We start from the raw sequence: 18,827 nt of genomic DNA on the forward strand, positions 1-18,827 counted from the left end.
CACTGTGGATTGCCCATGTTCCTGGCATCCCCTGAAACCCAGCCCTGAGGGTTGGTTGTCTCACACCACACCTGCATCTCCATCCATCCATGGATCCATCATCCATCCAACCATCCATCCCTCATCCATCCATCATCCATCATCCATCCATCCATCCATCCATCCATCCCTCATCCATCCATCCATCCATCCATCCATCCATCCCTCATCCATCCATCATCCATCCATCCATCCATCCATCCCTCTCTCTTTCCCCATCCACACCCCAGCTGTGCACTCACCTGGCCAGATGTGTAACCTCCCCATCCCTCCCTCCATTTCTCTGCCCACCCTTCTGCTCGCCTTTCCTTGTGCCTTCCACCCCCCACCAGGGGCCTTTTCTTCCTTTCTTGCCATTTTTTCCCTGTTTTTTTCCTTCCTCCTTCTCCCGGTTTCCCATTGTTCCATTTTGCCTGACTCTCTTCACCCTATTCCCCATTTTTCCATTTCCCCTGTCTCTCTTTGCCCGGCTTCCCACATTTCCATTTATTTTCCCGTTTCCCCTGGCTCTCTCTGCTCGGTTTCCCACATTCCCATTTATTTTCCCGTTTTCCCTGTCTCTTTTTGCCCGGTTTCCCATATTTCCATTTATTTTCCCGTCTTCCCTGTCTCTCTTTGCCCGGTTTCCCACATTTCCATTTGTTTTCCCATTTTCCCGGGCTCTCCTTACCGCGTTTCCTTTTCTCCCCTCACGCGTTTTCCCGCCTCCCCCCTCCCCCCTCCCGGTCTTTGCTGCCCCCTGGCGGCCGCGCGCCGCCACCGCCCCGCCCTCCAAGCCCCGCCCCTCCCGGGCCCCGCCCCGCCCCTTTCCCGCGCGCGCGCTCGGCCCCGCCCCGCGCCCGTCACGCGCCGCGCGGGTTCCGGGCGCGGGCGGCGCGCGCAGGTGGGCGGGGCGGGGCGTGGCGCGCGCGCGGGGATCCCCGGAGTGCGGGGGGGGGGGGGAGGGGGGAGCTCGGGGCATCCCGAACCGGACGAGGAAAAAGGGGGGAATTGGGGTGGGGGTTGGGGGTCCGGGGGTGTCCCGGGCAGAGCCCAGTGCGGGAGCCCCTCCTGCTGGTGAAGGCGGATCCTCCCTCCCCAGCTCTGCATAGAGGAGGGTGCGGGGTGACCCCATCCCCCACGGATGGGGGATACCGGGTGGGGGATCATTAGCGGGTAGTTGGTAATTAGCGGGCGGGAGGTGGGTTATTACCTGTGCGCTGGTCATTCCTGAGTGGTGAATTCCTGGGGTGGGGTCATTCCTGGGTGGTGGGTCAGTGCCGGGGTGGGGGTCATTCCCGGGGTGAGGGTCATTCCTGGGTGCTGAATTCCTGGGGTGGGGTCATTCTCGGGTGGTGGGTCAGTGTCGGGGTGGGGGTCATTCCCGAGGCCGGTGGGTGATTCCCGAGGCCGGCTGTGGGTTGCAGAGCTCCCGTCCGTGGGGCCGGACAGGCGCGTCCCCCCCATGCGGGCAGGAGCCGGCGCTGGGCCATGAGCAACGCCACGGCCCCCACGGCCCCGGGCGCGGCGGGGGACTCGCTGGTGGGCTCCGTGCTGGGGCCCTTCCTCCTCCTCACCCTCCTCGGCGCCCTCCTGGCCGCGGTGAGTGGGCGGGCTGGGGACATCGGGGGGCAGCGAGCCCAGCGCCGAGCCCCGCGCTGCTGATGCCTTTCCCCGCAGGTGATGTACGTCAAGAAGAAGCGCAGGTGAGCGAGGCAGCGCCGCTGGGGGGGCCGTGGGGGGACTGTGGGGTCACCACTCACCACTGACCCCCGGCAGGTCCGACCGGCTGCGGCACCGGCTGCTGCCCATGTACAGCTACGACCCGGCTGAGGAGCCGCCCGAGTCGGAGCAGGAGCTGCTGGTGGAGGCTGAGGAGGCTCAGGTGGGTTGCTGTGGTGGGAATTGGTGTTTATCCTGTGTTTTTTCCATGAAAAATGTAAACAGCAGCAAGTGAGGTGCCTGTCCCGAGGGGGAATCGTGGGATCATTCAGGTTGGGAAGGACCTCCAAGAAGGTTGAGTCCAACCTCGAGGGAGTTGGGCTTTGGGTGTAATCCAGAGGTTTCTGGGAGGGTTGGGCTGCGTGGGCAGTGCTTTCCCCACCCGCCACGATGCCCTGGGCTGCAGGTGTGTCCCTCTGTGTTCCAGGTGGTGCCCGGCTGGGGGGGACCCTCGCCCTCTTGGCCCCCGCGCAGGGACTGGAGGGCCTGACCCTGCCTGGAGCACCGGGACCGGATCCTGCCCGCAGGAGGGAAGGGAGGACAGTGTCAGCACTGGTACCATCAGCCAAAACAGGCAGGATGTGCCCACGGTGGTGCCACGATGCCACAGCCGCTGCCCTCACCTCTGAGCACTGACCAGGACGGGACATCTCCCACCTCAGTGCCTGATTTTGCCTTTTTGTTTTGCTTGAACTGCTCCAGCAGCCTCTTGGAAAATGCCGGGAGGGCCCACAGGGGCTGGCAGACTGGCAGGGAGCAGCGGGCTCTGCTGGTACGGGATGCCTGGGGGAAGATGGGGTAATAAATGTGTCTCTGCCTTGGCCCCGAGGCTCGGTGTGGGGCTGGGAGTTCCTGGCCTTGGCTGGGAGTCTGGGGGGCAGCAGGGCTTTGCCTGTTTGTGTTTCCATCGGCAGCTCATCCCCGTGGATGGCTGGTGGCCGCCACCAGCACGGATGTCCCTGTGGAGGAGATGCCCGGGGAGGAGCCACCCCTGCCCCACCCAGCCGGGGCCGGGAACAGAGGCGTCACAAACATCCATAAAATGTTTTATTCAAGTAACTGCAAATAGGAACCCAAAAGGTCGTTAACAGTGAACCAAAAAAGAAACCCAAACCAAACCCCGATTCTCTCCCGCCGGGGCCGCCCGGCACCGACCTCCGGTCCCGCTGCAGCCGTCGTGCCGGGGCAGAGGAGTAGGGGGAACATCCTATGGTCCCCCCACACCTCTGCCCTGCCAGCCTCGATCCCTTGAAGCAGCAGAGCGAACTAGACCTCAAAATAACGATTTTTTTAAAAAAAGAAAAATGGAGCCCAAAAAAAAGGGGGAAAAAAAAAAATACCCCACAGCCCCCAGCAACACCCCGAAAACAGGAACCACCGAGCCCACGGTGCCCCGGCAGCGCAGCAGCACATCTGTGAGTTCAGAGAGTGGAACTTAAATATCCAGAGGTAGTTGTGAATGAAAGGAAAAAAAGTACTAAACAAAAAAATATATATATACCAGAACCTATGAGGAAAGGGCTGCCTGGAGCCAGCCATGCTCGGGCACCCCTGGGGATGGGCACCCCCGGGGATGGGCACCGGGCCCTGGCAGCGCTGCGGGAGCTGCTCCCACGCACAGTGCAGTCACCCAGGACTGGGGGGACAAAGGGGGTTGCCCAGGGTAGCAGGGCCAGAGCAAAGGTCTAATGCATTGGGGGGGGTCTCACCTTCACTGCCCCCCCGGCTCTTGCCTGCAGAGGCCCCAGGGCAGAGCCCAGTGCTGGGGGAGGCAGCCAGGTGAGATCACTGCGTGGGGGGCAGTGAAGGTGGGGGGTGCCAGCCCCGGCTCTCTGCCATGATCCCCCTTTCCAGTGGGGCTGCCCCGAATCCCAGGGCTGGGGAGGGGGGGAGCTGGGGCAGGTGCCCCCCCCGGGCGGGGGCTGTGGGGGCCGCCCGGGTTGGGCCATTTTCCAGTGCTGCCGTTGTCTGAGGGTGAGGAGGGAGCGGAGGAGGAGGGAGGAGGAGGAAGCCAGGGCGGCACAGTGGGTCTCTCCCCGTCCCTCTCCCCCGGCCGCTGCGGGGCCGTCGGGCGATGAGGTAGCGCCGGTTCGGGAGGTGTCACTGCTCCTCCTCGGATGACTCCTGGGAAATGTTCACCTCTTCCTCGTCCTGCTGCTGCAAGGCAAGGGAGCGTGGCCGGGGGGTGTCAGGGAGCGCAGCCCCACTGCACTGCCCCTGGACAAAGGGCTGGCCACACACATCACAGCCCTTGTGCAACGAGGGAAACTGAGCACCCTCCTGCATTAAAGGACTGGCCCCGACTCCAGCTTGGAGAGAGGTGAGAAACCCCAGGGTGGGCTCACAGTGAGGAGAGGAGACCACACCCCTGACTGTGCAACACCTCGGTGGCTAGGACGGCGGTCCCCAGTGGCCACCGGGGGGTGGTGGCAGCCACGGCTGTCCCTGTCCAGTCCCGGGTGTCCCCGTCCAGCCCCCAGGCCGGGGTGGGCGGCCGTGACCCCGCACGCGGCGGTGACTCAGGGCTGAGTGAGCCTGAGTCACACCGGCCCCCGCTTCCTCCCGCTTCATTCACAAAAACGCCACCGCGCCTGCCAGAGCGGGACATCGTGTCCCCGGCACGGCCCCGCTGGCACGGGACAGGCTCCTCCCACACCGCCCCCCTTACTGGGGTCCCCAAACAGCCCCTGGCACTGTGACACCGGCACAGGAGACCCCAGGATGCCACCTCGGGTTTGCCACCCTCAGCTCTGCAAGGAATTTCAGTGGGAAAAAGAACAAAATCTGGGACACGCAGGGAAGGGAGATGAAACTGTCCGGGTACCTGGCAGCTGCCTGAGCTGCGAACTGAGGGGAATGGAGAAAAAATGGAATGGAGGAGGGAAAGCTCAGTAAAGGAAGGGGGTGGCTGCACCCACGGGCTGCAGGAATGCTGTGCAGGGATCTGGGCAGGCGTGTGCCAGCACGTCCCCAGGGCAGGACCAAACACCCAACGCTGCTCTTGGGCCTATGGGGAGGTGGGGGGGGCAGGATTCCTGAAATCCCCAGCCCTAGGGGGTTTGGAGCCCACCCAGTGCCGTGTCCTACTCACACAACTGCTCTGAGCTCCTCCAACCTGAAAGCATCCACCCTGTATTCATGGGACTCTCTGGGGAGCTGCTGTGCCCCCAAAGTGCCCAGCGCCCTGCCAGGGTGGGTAGGGTAGGGAAAAGCCCACTCACCGATTTTTTGGGTCGCCCTCGAGGTTTCCTCCCTGGTGTGACTGCAGCTTTCTAAGCCAGGACAACAAAAAAAAAGGCATTTTGACCAGGCTGTCCCCAGGATGCTGGCAGGGGTGGGCGGTGTTCCCCTTCCTCCCACCCGTGCCTGCCAGATTCATCACTCCAGTGGCATCTCCTGGGGTGCTGCTGCCAGCCCCCCGAGCCCCCCCAGCCCTGGGATGCCCCGTGAGTCACAAGGTGGGTGCAGGATGTGAGTCGCGTGTTTTGCAAACAAGTTTATCTCGGGTGTCCTGGTGCTGACACATGGTCCCCAGCTCCCCCACCCTCCCTGGGCCAGATTCCCACCTCCCAGTCCCCACCTCTGAGGCAGATCTGCCCTGATTGTCCATAATTGAGCTCAAACCAGACCTGTGGTACCAGCACCCAGCTGGAGCAGCCCCATCCCCGGGTACCTACCCTGCCCTTTGTGGTGGCCTTGTTTTTACTGCCCTTCGGCCGTCCACGGGGTCTCTTGGGGGTCGGGGCCTCGCTGGGCTCCTGCTGGAGGGAGAGCAGAGGGGGTTGCATGCACAGAGCGGCTTCCAGTGCACCCCAGGACACTCCAGCCTGGGAGTCCCGTTGTCCCCAGCAGACCCCACTAGGGCAGAGATGCTCTTCCATGTGGTACTGGGAGCACTGGTCACACTGGGATTGGCGATCAGACACCAGGCACAGGCTCCTGTGTCTCCTTCAGCTGGGCATACGTGACCTTTTCCACCCCCAGCATCACCCACTCAGCTCACGTGGATGCTCCCCACGGCCCCTCAGCTCAGACGCTGCTTGCTGCTGGTGCTGCAGCAGCCGAGGAAGCTTCGAGGAAGCCACAAATCACCTTTTCTGCAGGAAAACGATGTGCACAAACCCCACCTGCCTTGGGGGGGGGGGGCTGAGCGGGGTTTGGTACTATAAAGGCTCCAGCAGCATCTTATCTCTCTGAGCAGCTTTTGCTAATGGGGCTTTAATTAGCCTGTCTGCAAAGGCAGGTTCAGCAGGGCCTGGGGAGGGGCAGGAGAGCCCCCAGCGAGGGCCAGGAGTTCTGGGGTGCTCTGGAGCCCCCCAGGAGGGTCTTGCTGGCGAGTCCTGGGGAGGTGCTGCTCAAAGGGGTAATGGGGCTGCACTGGGGGTGTCCCCAGCCTAGGGGCGTAGGTGTGGGGGGGGTTTCCTGCTGCCCCATACCCTGGGGGTGCCCAGTCCCTCCTTTCTCATAGGGGACCCCACGTACCTGCGGCTTCTTCCTAGGCCGCCCTCGGCCCCTCTTCTCCGACACGTCTTTCTCCCCTTTGGAGGCCAGGGGCTGGCTGGATTTGGCGCTGGATTCACTCATTGTCTGTCCCGGGAGGGAGGAAGGTCAATCAGCCATGGCTGTGGCTCACCATGCCAGCCGTGCCATCCCCCAGCCCTCACCTGGGCCAGGTGAGATGCCCCCTGCATGCTCTTGGCACTGGCTGCAGGGCAGTAGCCCAAGGCCATGGCATGGCCACCCTGCAGGCCCAGCCAGTGCTCAGGCAGCTCCTGGGGTCCCCTCAGGTGTTTGGGGAGCAGCAGCTTGGCCAGCCCATCCTGCAGAGCCTGGCCCTTTTCCTCAAAAAGAGGAGAATGGCTCCAGGTTTAATATGAAATCCCACATGTGCTGCTGGCATCCATGAGTTGGGACAGGATGAGTGGTGCCACTGGGGACCATGGGTGTCACCAGAGGGGTGCCAGGACCCTGGAGTGGGGCTCAGGGTCCCACAGCCCTGCTCCCCTCGGCACTGCTGCACCCCTGCCCCTGTTCCTGCCACCTAGCTGGGGTTAGAGACAGGCACTTTAACTTGGGGACACTGGGCTGTCACCTCCCCTGTGCCTGTTCCAAAGGGCCGGGCAGCTCTCCCTTGCTCTTGGAGCAATCCCACAAAGGAAAAGGCTCCATCTTCCCCTCTCCACCTCGATGCTTCCCAGGGGCACAGGGAAAACCTGCTTTTCCAGAGCCGTGGGGCAAAGCCATGCCCGTCTGCCAGCCCAGGAGCCGGGAGGATGGACTCAGGGTGGCAAGGAGCAGGATTGCTGCCACAGGCCTGGTGCTTGCTGGTGACCCCACGCAGGGCCAGGTGACCAAGTTCATGCTGGGGACACCTGCCCAGAGTGGAGCTGTGAGGCTTCCCAGCAGCAACAGAGGCAGGTCCAAGGTTGTGTGCCCAGTCTGTGTGCTGATGGAGGCACCCTCCTAACTCTGGGATAATAACGCTCAGTTTTGAGGAACTGGTCTCGATTTGATGGTATGGGAGCACTTGGGATAGTGGGGCTGCAACAGCAGAAGGTGCTGAGCCCCCTGGGACACTGAGCCTCACTGGGGAGGGTGTGGGCAGGACATGCAGCCTGAGGAGCCACACTCAGACCTCTGAGCCTTTTCAAAAAACAGGCGTCAGCTCCTGCTCCCCTCTGGAAGTGACTCATGAGTGCAGAACAACAACAACAAAAACCACCCTCGGAGTCTTTTTTTTTTTTTTTTTTTTTTTGGGAGACAGAAACCATGCCGTAGTGTAAACACCCCGAAAATATTACTCACAGCATCCCAGAGCCCATCAAGGAGTCTCTTAGGGAAAAAAAGAAGTATGGTTTAGATTTAGGCCAGCAAAGGGCCGGCTGCTGGTTGGGCTGGGACGGGGTTTTGTCTCTTTTTAAGTCAATCTCTGTGAGAGGCAGCGCAGCCTGGAGCTGCTGCGTGCCCCCTCCCGCAGCTGGAAACAGATGGGCCCAGCATGGCCCCCACCCTGCCGTGCTCTCCACCCCTGGAGGAGGGACCAGACCCCACAGCAGCTCCGGCTGGGAATGCCAAGGGGACCCTCCACGGGACAGAGATGCCGCTGGCTCTGCCCCCCATCCCCCACCAAAAGCAGCTCCTGCTGCTGCAAAGTTGTTGGTGCTGGGGAAAGCACGTGCACCTCCCACCCATGCTTCTGCATCTCACCCATCCATCCCTCCTCATCCCAGCCCTCCCTCCAGCACCTCAGAGCTCTCCCCAGGGGGCTGCAGAGCTGGGGGGACTCAGGGAGCCCCGCTCAGGCAGAGGGGGTTGGGAGGAGGATGCTGGAAATGGGGGATGCTTCTCTCCCATGCCAGCACCTTCCCAGCCAAGCCCCCCCTGTTCCCGAGAGCAGCCCCAGCTCCCCGCAATGCCCCCGGCTCGGCAGCACCGGCCAGGCCCGGGGTGTGCTCCGAGCCTGTGGGACGATGCCGGGCACATGGCGGGAGCAGCTCCGGCCCTGCTCACACGCATCAGAGCCATGGAGGGAGGGAGGGAGCAGCTGGGTTGCCATGGAGGAGAGGAAGCAGCTGAGGGAGAAACCTTTCCAGGCAGGGAGGAATCAGTGGGGGACGCGGGCAGGGGCTGCCCGGCTCCCCGCGGCCGAGGGAGGGGGGGAAACATCTCTGCACGGTTTGGAGGTGGAGGGGCCACATCTGCCTCTCGATTGATGGAGCTGGGGGAAGGAAACCTCCTCCCCTTCTCCATCCCTATGGATGCTGAGCCGCCGGGCTCTCCTCCCCCAGCCCCATGGCTCCCTCTGCTCCAACCCCGAGCTGGGCTGTCCTCAGCAGCCACCTCTAGGTTGCACAAGCCCAACCTGTCCCCTCGGAACCGCGCTCTCGGCTGCTCCTGGGCCTGGTCCTGCCTTCCCAGCTGCCTGTGCTGGCTTATGCTGCTCCGTGCAGATAACCCCATAAATCCCCCGCTCCTGCCACCTACTCTTAGATTAAACAAACTGGCCCAGGAGAAGCGGGAAGATAGGCGGGGGCTTAGATCTTAAAAAAATAAAATTAAAAAAAAAATATATATATATAAAAATATACTTATATATATATGTATAAAATCTCTTCACGCCCAGAAAATCCAGCCTGATGGCAGCTGGAGAAGGATCCCAGCCGCACCTCCTGGCAGAGGGATGGGGAAGGAGGAGGGGAAGGAATCGTGGAGCAGAAGTTGAAGAGCCTGTTGGGCAGGGGTGCGGGCCGGGAGGGATGTGCGGGCTCCTCCTTAGCACAGACCCGCCGTGGGGCTGCTCTGAACCCCACCCCGGGGCTGCCATTGAGGAAAGTCCCCCCCTTCCTTCCTGGGATGCATAATAAAAGGAAGTGATAAAGGAAAGGAAGGAGGGAGGTGGAGGAGAAAGAAAAGAGGCAGGAAGGGCACCATCAGGGCTTTGTGAAGCCCCTGTCCTGGGGGGGGGTGGGTAATAAAACCCCTCGTGGAGCCAGCGCTGCTGGCGGGGTGCGGGGCTGGCGGGATGCGGGGGCACCATCCGGGGGGGGGTGGCTGAGCCCCAGCACCGCAACTTCGCCCCGAGCCGCGTGTGCGCGTTCCCCGTGAGCCGGGCTTGGCCTCGCACCGGCCCCACGCACCTCCCGCCATCCCAGCCCCCAAGGCCGGGTCCCGCTCCCACGCCCGTGCACCGGCCGCGGCCCCACGCACCTTGCACGGTCCCGGCCTCGTGGGCTGTCCCGGGGCCGTCCCGGGGCCATGCGGGCCCCGAGCGCGGTGTGGGGCGTTTGCATCACCCGCAAACCGAGTAAGTGCAGCAAAGTCGCTCGGCGGCGGGAGCAGCGGCACCGGGGACCCCCGCCCGTCCCCCCCCCCCCCCCACCCCGTTCCGCCGCGGCCCGCCAGGTGCATCACCCTGCTATTAACAATAATTAATACCAATAATAAAGCCAAGCACCGCCGGCCGCACGCAGCCGCGTCCCTGCAAAGCCCGACACGCCGGGGCCGAGCGTGCCCCGCATGCGGCGAGAGGAAGCAAAGCCCCGGCCCCCCGCGCCCCCCGCAGCCGAAGGAAGAGGAAGGTGGCACTCACAGTCAGCTTGATCCCGGAGCCGGGTGTTCGCGGAGGGTTTTGGGGGCGGTTTGATGGTTTTGTTTTTCCCGGCGGGTCTGTGTTGCGGAGCGAAGGGACCCCCCGCCCGCGGCGACTGCGGATCTGCAAGGAGAAGAGAGAGGCTGCGGCTCAGCCCCGCATCCCCGGCCCCGCCAGGCCCCGCGTATTTATATAAATAATAAAGAGAGAGAGAAAAAAAAATTGCTCCAGGAGGAAGGAAGCTGGGTCAAAATCATTTGCAGGGAACGAGGGAAAAAAAAAATGGAGGGGGGAGGGAAAGGGGGGAGAGGGGGGGAAAAAAAAAAACCGGAGCGAGCTCCTAGCCTTACTGGAGGGGATCCAGCTGCTAAAAATAGCAAAATCACACTCGAAATTAAATAAGGGCAAACAGGCGAAGGGAGCTCCCAGCGCCGGCGGAGCGGGGGAGGCGGAGCCGGGGCCGCATCACGGCGGGGGCGGCGCGGGGCGGCGCGGCCGGGAGCGATAGGGCCGTTCAAAGGGCTGCGGCGGCGGCTGCGCCCCCGGCCCTGCCTGCCCGAGGGTCCTTGCAGCCACATGGAGGGTCCCCTGGGAGGCTGCAAGCAGCGCCGGGAAGGATTGAGACACCCTCGTGTTCCCGCTCCGGGAATGTTCCTGGATGGGGCTGTGTGGGGGTGGGGGGCGGTTGCCCCCCCCCCCCCCCCGGCTGGGTGGCCCCACGATGGGTGCCCCCCCCCGATGGAAACACCCCCAGCTCTCCCCTCTCTGTATTGTGGGCTGGCGTGGGGGGTTTGGTGTCCCCCCCCGTGAGGGCAATCACCAGCCAGGACTGGGCCATGTGTCCATGGCCAAAGCACGGTGCTCCTGTTTGCTGCCTCCTCACCAGGTCAGACTCCCAACAAAAAAAGGTTCTGGTCCCCATCTGGAGGCACCAGCAGTGGGGGCTCCCTCCCCGGGGCTCCCAGGGCCGCCTGGATCGTGTCATGATATTAATTTAATATTTTACTGCAGCACCTCTGGCGAAAGGGAAGGCTGGTGTGGGAGCACATCCTGCTCAGCGCAGGGGAGTTTAGGATCAGGTCCTGCTCGGCACAGTGGGGTTTGGGATCAGGTCCTGCTCGACACAATGGGGCTTGGGGGGCTTGTGAGCAGCCCTGAGGCTCTCCTGGGCTTTAAGAAGGTGCTGGGCTCAGTCTGCAGTAAAAAAACTTTGTTCAGAATTCCTCTGGTCAGTTTGGAAGTGGTTTGGGTCAGTCTGGAATCAGCTGAGACCAGCTCTCGGGTGAGGTACCCCAAAAATGGCCCCTGTTGTGCCAGGGCCGTGTTTGTAAGACATGTGGAGCATTTGGACTCCAAATTGCACTGGTTTTCTTTCATGAGATACCTGGATGTCCAGAGCTTAGGATCCCATTGTGTGAAATTTCTGCCAACTGTGAAAACAACAATCACAAATCTAATGGAAACTCTGATTTAGGTGCTTTTGACCATCCTGACTCTAAGGGTTGGACTCTGAAGTGAGGATCTGAACTTCAGACTGCTGGATTTAAGTTTCAGGCAAGTTTTTATTAAAATTTTAAAAAAAAGGGGACCTTTAAAAAGAGGAAATGTGAAAGTATCAATAGCTGCTTGTGCAAAACTGCTCTGGCAGGCAAGGTTTGTGATGCAAAACAAACCAAACCCAGCCAGGCTTGGGGCACTTGTTTCTGCTAATTGTTATTTGGATTTTTCAAATCCCCTGCAAATTCCCCTGCCTAAAACACAATCGGAGCAGTGTCTCTTTTCTGACAATTAAAAAATGAAAGCAAAGAGGGGGAAGAACCCTCCTGCAAGAGGGTTCCTGTTCCCTAACACCTGCAGGAAGTGCAAGCACCACCCTGCCTGCACCCGTGCAGCTCCTGGGTGCGTCTCCCCCATCCCAGGGCCTCAAGTCCTGGCAAACGGTTGTTTGCAGACCCCAAGTATCCTTTTCTTTTTTTTTGGCGAAAATAAATGTTTCCTCAACCTGCAGGCAGCCCTGCCTGGGTTTGGATGTGGCTTTTTTTACACCAAGACTGCTTCTCAGGCTTCCCCTTTGCTGTGAGCCCAACAAGGAACTTGGTTTGTGTCCTGGCAGAGGCTCGTTGTTATTAATATCTCTCGTTATTTACTGTGCCGTGCCGGTGAATGGCAGCAGCCTGAGTCCTGCAAACGACTGGGGCTGCTCTGCTTTAATCCCTCAAAGTTTTGGCAGCTCCCCACTCTCTGAGCCCATACTGGGTTCACCCGTGGGGCGACCACTTAGTCTTTAAAGAAAAATAGTGCTGCAGTGGTGCCCCAGAACTAGAGAGACGTGGGGAGATGGCCTAGGAGCCAGGTACAGGCACACAGCCACGTGCAAGGAGGGGAGAACAGAGGAAAAACTGGGCTGGAGCAGGGCCCAGGGCTGCAGTCCTGGAAGAACATTTTCACTTTTGTTTCTGCATTTGGGCTCCTGATTTACAGCTCGTAGCCAAGTGGGTTTGGGAGCAGGACTGGGCAAGTTCCCCCATCCTGCGGTTGAGTTCTGCAACCAGAGAAGAAGCTGAAAATGGCTGGAAACGGGGAAACAAATGATTTATTATCCCCCCACGGCAGCTGAGCCCAACGCGGGGCACGGCGGAGCAGCCTGTGCCGTGCTGGGCTGGCATGGCACGGAGCCGTGCAGCCCCGGTATCCCGGGGGTCCGAACGGGCTGGGAGCGGCTCCGGGATCCGGGATGTGAACAGGGATGTCCCGGCCCGGGTGTTCACAGGCTGGCCGGCCATGGCGCGGGAGGACAGGGACAGGGACGTGCCCTTTGTTTCCCCTCCCGGCTTTGTTTCCCCGATGGCCCCATTGATGAAGCCCCATGTGGCCAAACAGCCCCGACCCACCCCAAACCAGGCCTGTTAATTTGATTAAATGGCTGCTTCCTCCTTCTCACCCCTGAAGCAGATTGAGCTCTCACCAGGGCAGCGTTTTCCTGCAGCCCGGTTCTGGGGACAAATTCCTAAATCACCTGATAACTTACAGGCTTAACGCCGCCGATTTGAGCCCGGAGTTTGCAGGACGCTGCCCTAGGCCAGCGCCGTGGGGTGTACAAGCTGCAAATGGGGCGTGCACACGTGAATTATTTCGTATCTCGATTTATTTAGCCAATTTCAAGCCTGGGAGGAGACCTGGTGGAGAAAGTGGTGCTTGAGAAAAGCTGCGCCTCTGGAAAGTGCCCTGAAAAAAAAAAAAAAGTGCTTGAAGTCACCCCCAGCTCCTTGGGCTCCTCCGAACCGCGGGTGCTGAGTGGCTGTCCCGAAAAGCATACATGGGGGACCAGAGGGTGGCCCTGAGTGGCACACATCTTATCCTGCCCTGCCCTGCGTCCTGGCACTGCCAGCGAGCCCCGCAAAGCTGCGTTTGGGATTTGGGCGCCTAATTCCTGCTAATTTCCCTGGGAAAGAGGAAACCCGATCCTCTGAGTCAGCTCAGGTTGTTGGGTGATTGGAAGGGCCACCTGGCTAATTACAGCGGGTGTGTTTGTCACCTCCAGAACCCTCTGGAACAGCAGTTAATGGGGCGTGGCGGGGGCTGGATTCCCCGACTGGGAGCTGTGGATTCAGAGAATTTTGTGGCGGTGGGAAGCAGAAGGATTTGGAGGTGCTCCCTGCTCTGAGGTGCTTGGGGCTGCCATAAGCACAGCCCCCGCACAGGGAAATGCACATAAATAACTCCCTGTACCCTGATGATCCCGAGACAGCATCGGCTGATCCATGGCGGCCGCAGGGCGAGCAGGATCAGCCGGTGGGGCTGGAAAGCGGCTCAGGCTCAGCCGCCCCTCACCTGCACGTCTTGACCTGCGGGGACCTGTCCCTGCCCGTCACCCCTTCTCGGTGCCAGCAGGGTCTGGCTTAGTGCCACTCTTGTCCCCTGGGATGGTGTGGGTGCATTTCGGTGGGATGGGGATGGGCAAGGGGCCGTGTCTGGGGTGCTCTGGCTTGGGCACTCCATGCTGGAGCATCCCATGAATTTTGGGGAGCTGCTCGGGCCCCCCGTGCTCCTCGGACACCGGCTGTGCCACCTCCTGGGCCTGGGGTGGCTGCTGGCTCTGGCAGGGAGCGGGATGCTCTGGGGCTGCAGCCATCGCTGCGCGGCTGCACAATGGCCTTTTGTCTGCGGGGCTGCCCCGGGAACATCCCGCCATCCCAGTTTCCCAGTAACATGAAACCTCCTCGGGGCTGCCTGCCGGGAGCACAAAGCCTGGGGCTGCTGCGGGGGGCAGCCCTGGCCCCGTTCCCGGCTCCCCCCACACTTCGGCACATGTGCACCGAGCGTGCTGGGGCTCAGGTGGGTGGGGGGAGGCTGCCAGCCCAGCCCGGGTTCCTCCCGCGTGGCAGGAATCAGGGAAGCGCCAGGAATGGAGCCATGTGCCGTCCTCTCTGTGCAAGGATGCGGCTGACCCATGGCTGGGGGTGGTGGTAACTTCCTCGCCTCTGGTGTCCCCACGCAGGGAATGTGCCAGGGGGTGAGAAAATCCCTGCGGGGCCCCCCTGGAGCCCCTTCCCCTCTGCCCTGGCCTGGGGGCGCCGCGGGGAGGAAGGGAGGGAGGGGACATGCCGGGGAGGAGCCGCTGTAAATCATTAACGGAGACGCGGTGGAGGGGAATGCGAGGGTCATTAATCGCGGGCTTTCTGGCGGGCTCGCAGGGGAGTCTGGCCGCCTGGTATTTTTTTAATCAAGGTATTTTATTGCACATCAAATCTGAACAGGGCAAAGAAGGAGGTGGTGGCTGCCGGCAGCATCCAAGGACGGGCGGGGGGATGCACTGCAAGGCGCTTGCAGGGGGCTGAAGGACACGCGGTGCAAGGGACAGGGGATGTTTTTCCTGCTTTTCCCAGCCTTTCCTAGCTCCTCCATGCCCTGGAATCTCTCTGCATGATAGGGAAGGACCCCCCCATTCCCTGGCCAGCTGCGAGTTCACTGTGGCAAAGGGGATGCACCAGAGAGGCTGCTCTTATCGGGGCTCCAAGAAAACACTTTCCCCCCAGCCAAATTCCTTGACACTTTCCCGTTTACTCAGCTCCGGTTGGAAAAGCATCGAGCACCGGGGGACTTCCCTCGTCCCCGTGACTCAGGTGCTGGTCACCGGGGGTGACTCAGCCGCTGGCACAGGGAGGCCCGGGGTGACACAGAGGCAGGGGAATGGGAAAGGGAGGCGATGCCGGAGGTGACGGGACGGGGAATGGGGCCAAACTGGCTGCTGGTGAAAGGGAGAAGAGAGCTGGAGCCGGAGCAGCCCTGCTCGTGTCCCCTCCATGGCCTGGGGATTTGACCCCAGGCTTTGGGAGGAGATGGGTCAGGGCGGGCAGGGGGTCACCTAATGGCCGGTGAATGACCCGAAGCGGCAGGCCAGGGCGGGATGGAGCGTCCTGGGATGGAAGCGGCACGTTTTCCTGCGGGGAACGCTCTTCCCACGTAGCCAGAATCAGAGAATTATGGAATAATTTAGGCTGGAAAAGCCAACGCTGCGGTTTCCTGCTGCCACCTAACGGGGAGAGGCTGCGGCTGTGGAGCGGGATGGAGGGAGGGCTCCGCATCCTCCCCCCGCCCGTCCCTGGATGGGTCCCAGCATCCCTCACCGGCAGTGGGATGGTGCTGGCGTGGGCTGGGGGCAAAGTGGGGCCGGGCCGGGCAGGGCCGAGGCACGTTCCCGTCTCTCCCCCTGGCAGTGCCCGCGGGGAGGTGCTTGGTGCCCTGGGAGGGACATTGGGGGGGTTCTGGTGACCCGGCGGCAGGGCCGAGCCCTCCACGTGTTGCTCGCTTTGTCCCCGGAGCTCAGGGCTCAGGGACAGCGCGTTTGTCCCTATGGGGGACCCGAGGGCACACGGCGTGTCCCTGCCACTGCGGTGCGGCTCTCCCGGTCCCTGGGAATGTGACACCGAGCCCGGCCGGGATTAGGGCCGGCTATAACGGGCCGGGGGTCACCGCTCCTTCCCGGCTCCGGTTACTCGGTGCTGGCCCGACTCTGCCACGGGCTCATCTTTCAAATGGCAGGGACAGGCTGGCGGGGCGGCTGTGGGGGCACCGAGGGGCTCAGGGGCTGGGAGGGGGGGTCCGAGGGGTTGGAAGGCACCGAGGGCCTGAGCACCCCAGCCCTCCGTGCCCCTAAATCCACGGTGGTGGGGAGCAGACTTGGTTATCCCTATGGCCCAGGAAAAGCACCTTCCCCACCTTCAAAACTTCGGTGAGGGGGCAGGATGTTCCTCAGCGCTGCCGTGCCCTGGTACCCCCCACCCATCATGAGAGCAGCCGGGTGGGAGTTTGCCAGGCTGTCACCCACCTTCCCAGCCAGCTCCGGGCCCGCGGAACGGCTCCCTTGGCAACTGCTCCTCCGTGGGTAGGAGCGGAGCCGCACGCGTGGCTCCCCTCGAGGGGAGCGTCACGACACGGCGGGCGCGGGCTGGGGGGCGGCTCCCCGTGACTCGGAGCTGGGGGAGGACAGCGCTGTTCCCATCCCTGACGAGCGGTCCCAGAGTCCCTGCGGGGTGGGAGAGAACACCCCCGAACGAGCCCGCCCCGGCACCCACATGTGGCTCTTAAATAGAAGGATGTGGCTTCTTGGAGAGTCCCTGCTCCCCAGCACCTGTGGAAGAGGTTTGGGGTGCATCAGTTGGAGCAGGGATCTGTCCTGGAGATTTAGGGAAGGTTCTGAGGGGGGTTGTGGAGCTGTAACCCGTGTTTCACCTCCTGCACGAGGTGATGGGAGGCCGATGCACAGGAACTGCTTGCTCAGGCTGTGCCACACCTTTACATGTGGGGCAGGAGGGGACAGTCCCCGCCTCAGCTGTGTGTGTGTGTGGATATAGGACAAGGATTGCTCCAGACACCTTTTCACCATGCTCTGGGCCGGAGGAATCCCCCGTGCCGGGTCCGTTCTGCTGCACGGCTGCAGTGAGTGCGGCTTCCACGGGAAGGCACTGCTGGCCTTTGCTGGAGGTGCTGAGCCCAGCTCTGGGACCCAGCGCCGGCGCAGGAGCGTGGGCTGGGGTCTGCGGCAGCCGGGGGTCCCCGGGGCTGGCAGCTCCTGCGGGACCTGGCCCTGGCCGAACCTGGCTCCGATCCTGGCTGCACAGGTTCCTCCAGATTGTGTTTCACTATTCCCCCGTGCTGAGTCCCCCTCCCCTCAAACATCATCTCCCAAAGCCCTGCTGGGGTGCTCTCTGTCCCTGGGACCCACAGCCATCTCCTCTCCTTCCCCACTGCTGAGCCCCCTTGAAGCTGAGTGATGCATTCGCTTCCATCTCCCCCTTGTCCCAGGGGACAGGGATTTGTTGGACTGTGCTATAACCAGTGCCCAGGAGAACCTCGAGCCCTTTGCCCGGGGCTCGGGGAGCTGTGGGAGAGACAAAAAGCAAGGAAAAAAAATATAATAAATGTTTTGAATATTGTGCAGTGAAATGGGGCTGGAGCCTCTGCTGAGCTCTGCAAAAGCAGGGAAACAGGAAGGAGCTCCGAATGGATTGACAGCATCCAAACTGGGAGCAGAAAGGAGCTGGGGGGACTGGAGGGGTTTGAGGGGTGGCTGCTGGCAGGTGCATGAGCCTGTGGTATGTGAGAGGTGGTGGATGTGACTGGGATGGATCTGGATGGGATCCAGGGTGCTGCTGGGGGAGCTGCTCCCTCCTGGGATGACTTTTGCTGGCGCAAAGATGCAGCCACGAGGATGGGGAACCTCTTGGGATGCTGCTGCACAGTGTAGGATCCTTCCTCCCTCTCCCCGAACCCTTCTGTGACTTTTCCAAAAGCCATTTTCTGGCACGGGGGGGGTCACACCGACACTGTGTGTGTGGCCCCTCCCAGCACAGCCCCTCACTGCGGCACCCGATCAATGACCAACATAATTACTCCTGCAAAGGCAAATCCGTGCTGGCCTCGGCTGCTTGGTTGCACTCCAAGGAAGACAGTGTTTCCTTGCAAGGATGAGGCCATGAATATTTTATGTCCGAGGAGGATATTTCTTTCAGGAGGTTGTTGCATGAATTATGGAAAAGTTGGGAGGAGAAGACGGGTGCTGCTCGCTGCGCTGGCACCGCGGGGCTTTACCTCGGGTTCCTTTCCCTGGGTGCTGGGCAAGGTGTGCCCCTCACTCCCCACCACAGCAGCAATCAGAGCGTGTTGGAGGAGCCTCTGGTGCAAATCCATCCCAGTTTGGGGCAGTTTGTGTTCTCCGGCAGAGCAGGTTGGTGCACGCAGAGTGAACGGGGCAGTTTTGGCACGGGGTTGGATGTGGGATGGGTGCTCAGCTGGAGGTTTGTGAGGGGGGTACTGCAGCTTCCCTGGGCACCTGGAGGGGACAAGCAAGGAACGGAGCCTTCCCTGCCTTCCCCCATCTCATTATGCCTGAATGGATGCTTGAGATGCTGGTGCTTGGTGCTGGGCCCACCCAGCATCCCGTGGCTTTCCAGTGCCTGTCCCTCACCAGAGCCGGTGCTGCTGCTCCCCTGTCCCTTCTGCCCTGTGCCCTGCCCATGTCCTGCATCCCAGATGCTGCTGCCACCTTGTTCCAGCATGGCTGGTTGGGAAAAACGCGGGGGTTGTCTTCCATGCCATCCCTGCCTTCCGTGTTAGTTAATGTGTAAAGATTTTCCTCTAATTGTCCTGTGGGTGCAGAGGGAGTGTGTGCTGCCTGGCCGTCACAGTTAATTTTACCACCAAATGTTCTCTCTCCTTCCCTATTCTCCCTTTTTTTTTTTTTTTTTTTTTTGAGATTTAAAGAAAACATTTCCAGCTGCTCACGATCCCTGTGGGTGGATAAAAATCCCCTCCTGCACCCAAATGGAAACGCAGACAGAGCTGTCTGTCCCTCTTTCCTTTGCCAGTGCTGGGTTTGAGGGACAGGGTTGTGCCTTTGGGATGTTGCACTGGGGACAGGGGGACACCTCTGGCTTTAAAGACAGAATTGATGGAAGAACAGGAAGGTTGGTCCATGGGAGCAGGGTGGCACCACTGG

At 61.4% G+C, this 18,827-nt stretch overlaps 2 protein-coding genes and 1 long non-coding RNA gene across 9 annotated transcripts; 1 reads left to right on the plus strand and 2 right to left on the minus strand.

Moving 5' to 3' along the window:
- Nucleotides 1-1,360: 1,360 nt before the first annotated feature.
- On the plus strand, nt 1,361-2,563 carry SMIM29 (small integral membrane protein 29). Its single transcript, XM_088180231.1, has 4 exons — nt 1,361-1,620; nt 1,699-1,724; nt 1,798-1,903; nt 2,168-2,563. Exons 1-4 carry the CDS (start codon nt 1,510-1,512, stop codon nt 2,228-2,230), a joined length of 306 nt encoding a protein of 101 aa, XP_088036357.1. The 5' UTR covers nt 1,361-1,509; the 3' UTR covers nt 2,231-2,563.
- Nucleotides 2,564-2,774: 211 nt separating this feature from the next.
- On the minus strand, nt 2,775-10,305 carry HMGA1 (high mobility group AT-hook 1). Of its 7 annotated transcripts, none has more exons than XM_088180230.1 (6): nt 10,180-10,305; nt 9,830-9,952; nt 6,223-6,327; nt 5,418-5,498; nt 4,962-5,012; nt 2,775-3,894 (listed from the first exon to the last, which is right to left on the minus strand). In XM_088180230.1, the coding sequence occupies exons 3-6, from the start codon at nt 6,322-6,324 to the stop codon at nt 3,841-3,843; spliced, it is 288 nt and encodes a 95-aa protein (XP_088036356.1). In that variant the 5' UTR covers nt 6,325-6,327; nt 9,830-9,952; nt 10,180-10,305; the 3' UTR covers nt 2,775-3,840. The 7 variants fall into 7 exon arrangements, with proteins under 7 accessions (XP_088036356.1, XP_014728107.1, XP_088036354.1 ...); XM_014872621.2 differs by having other exon boundaries at nt 2,775-3,897; XM_088180228.1 differs by having other exon boundaries at nt 2,775-3,897; nt 5,418-5,501.
- Nucleotides 10,306-12,956: 2,651 nt separating this feature from the next.
- On the minus strand, nt 12,957-16,239 carry LOC148220931 (uncharacterized). The gene is made up of 2 exons (XR_015808749.1): nt 16,049-16,239; nt 12,957-13,054 (listed from the first exon to the last, which is right to left on the minus strand). It is a non-coding gene; the product is annotated as an uncharacterized LOC148220931 (long non-coding RNA).
- Nucleotides 16,240-18,827: the final 2,588 nt, after the last annotated feature.

This window comes from Sturnus vulgaris, chromosome 29 (assembly GCF_052056855.1).
Source record: "Sturnus vulgaris isolate bStuVul1 chromosome 29, bStuVul1.hap1, whole genome shotgun sequence".
NCBI lineage: Eukaryota > Metazoa > Chordata > Aves > Passeriformes > Sturnidae > Sturnus > Sturnus vulgaris.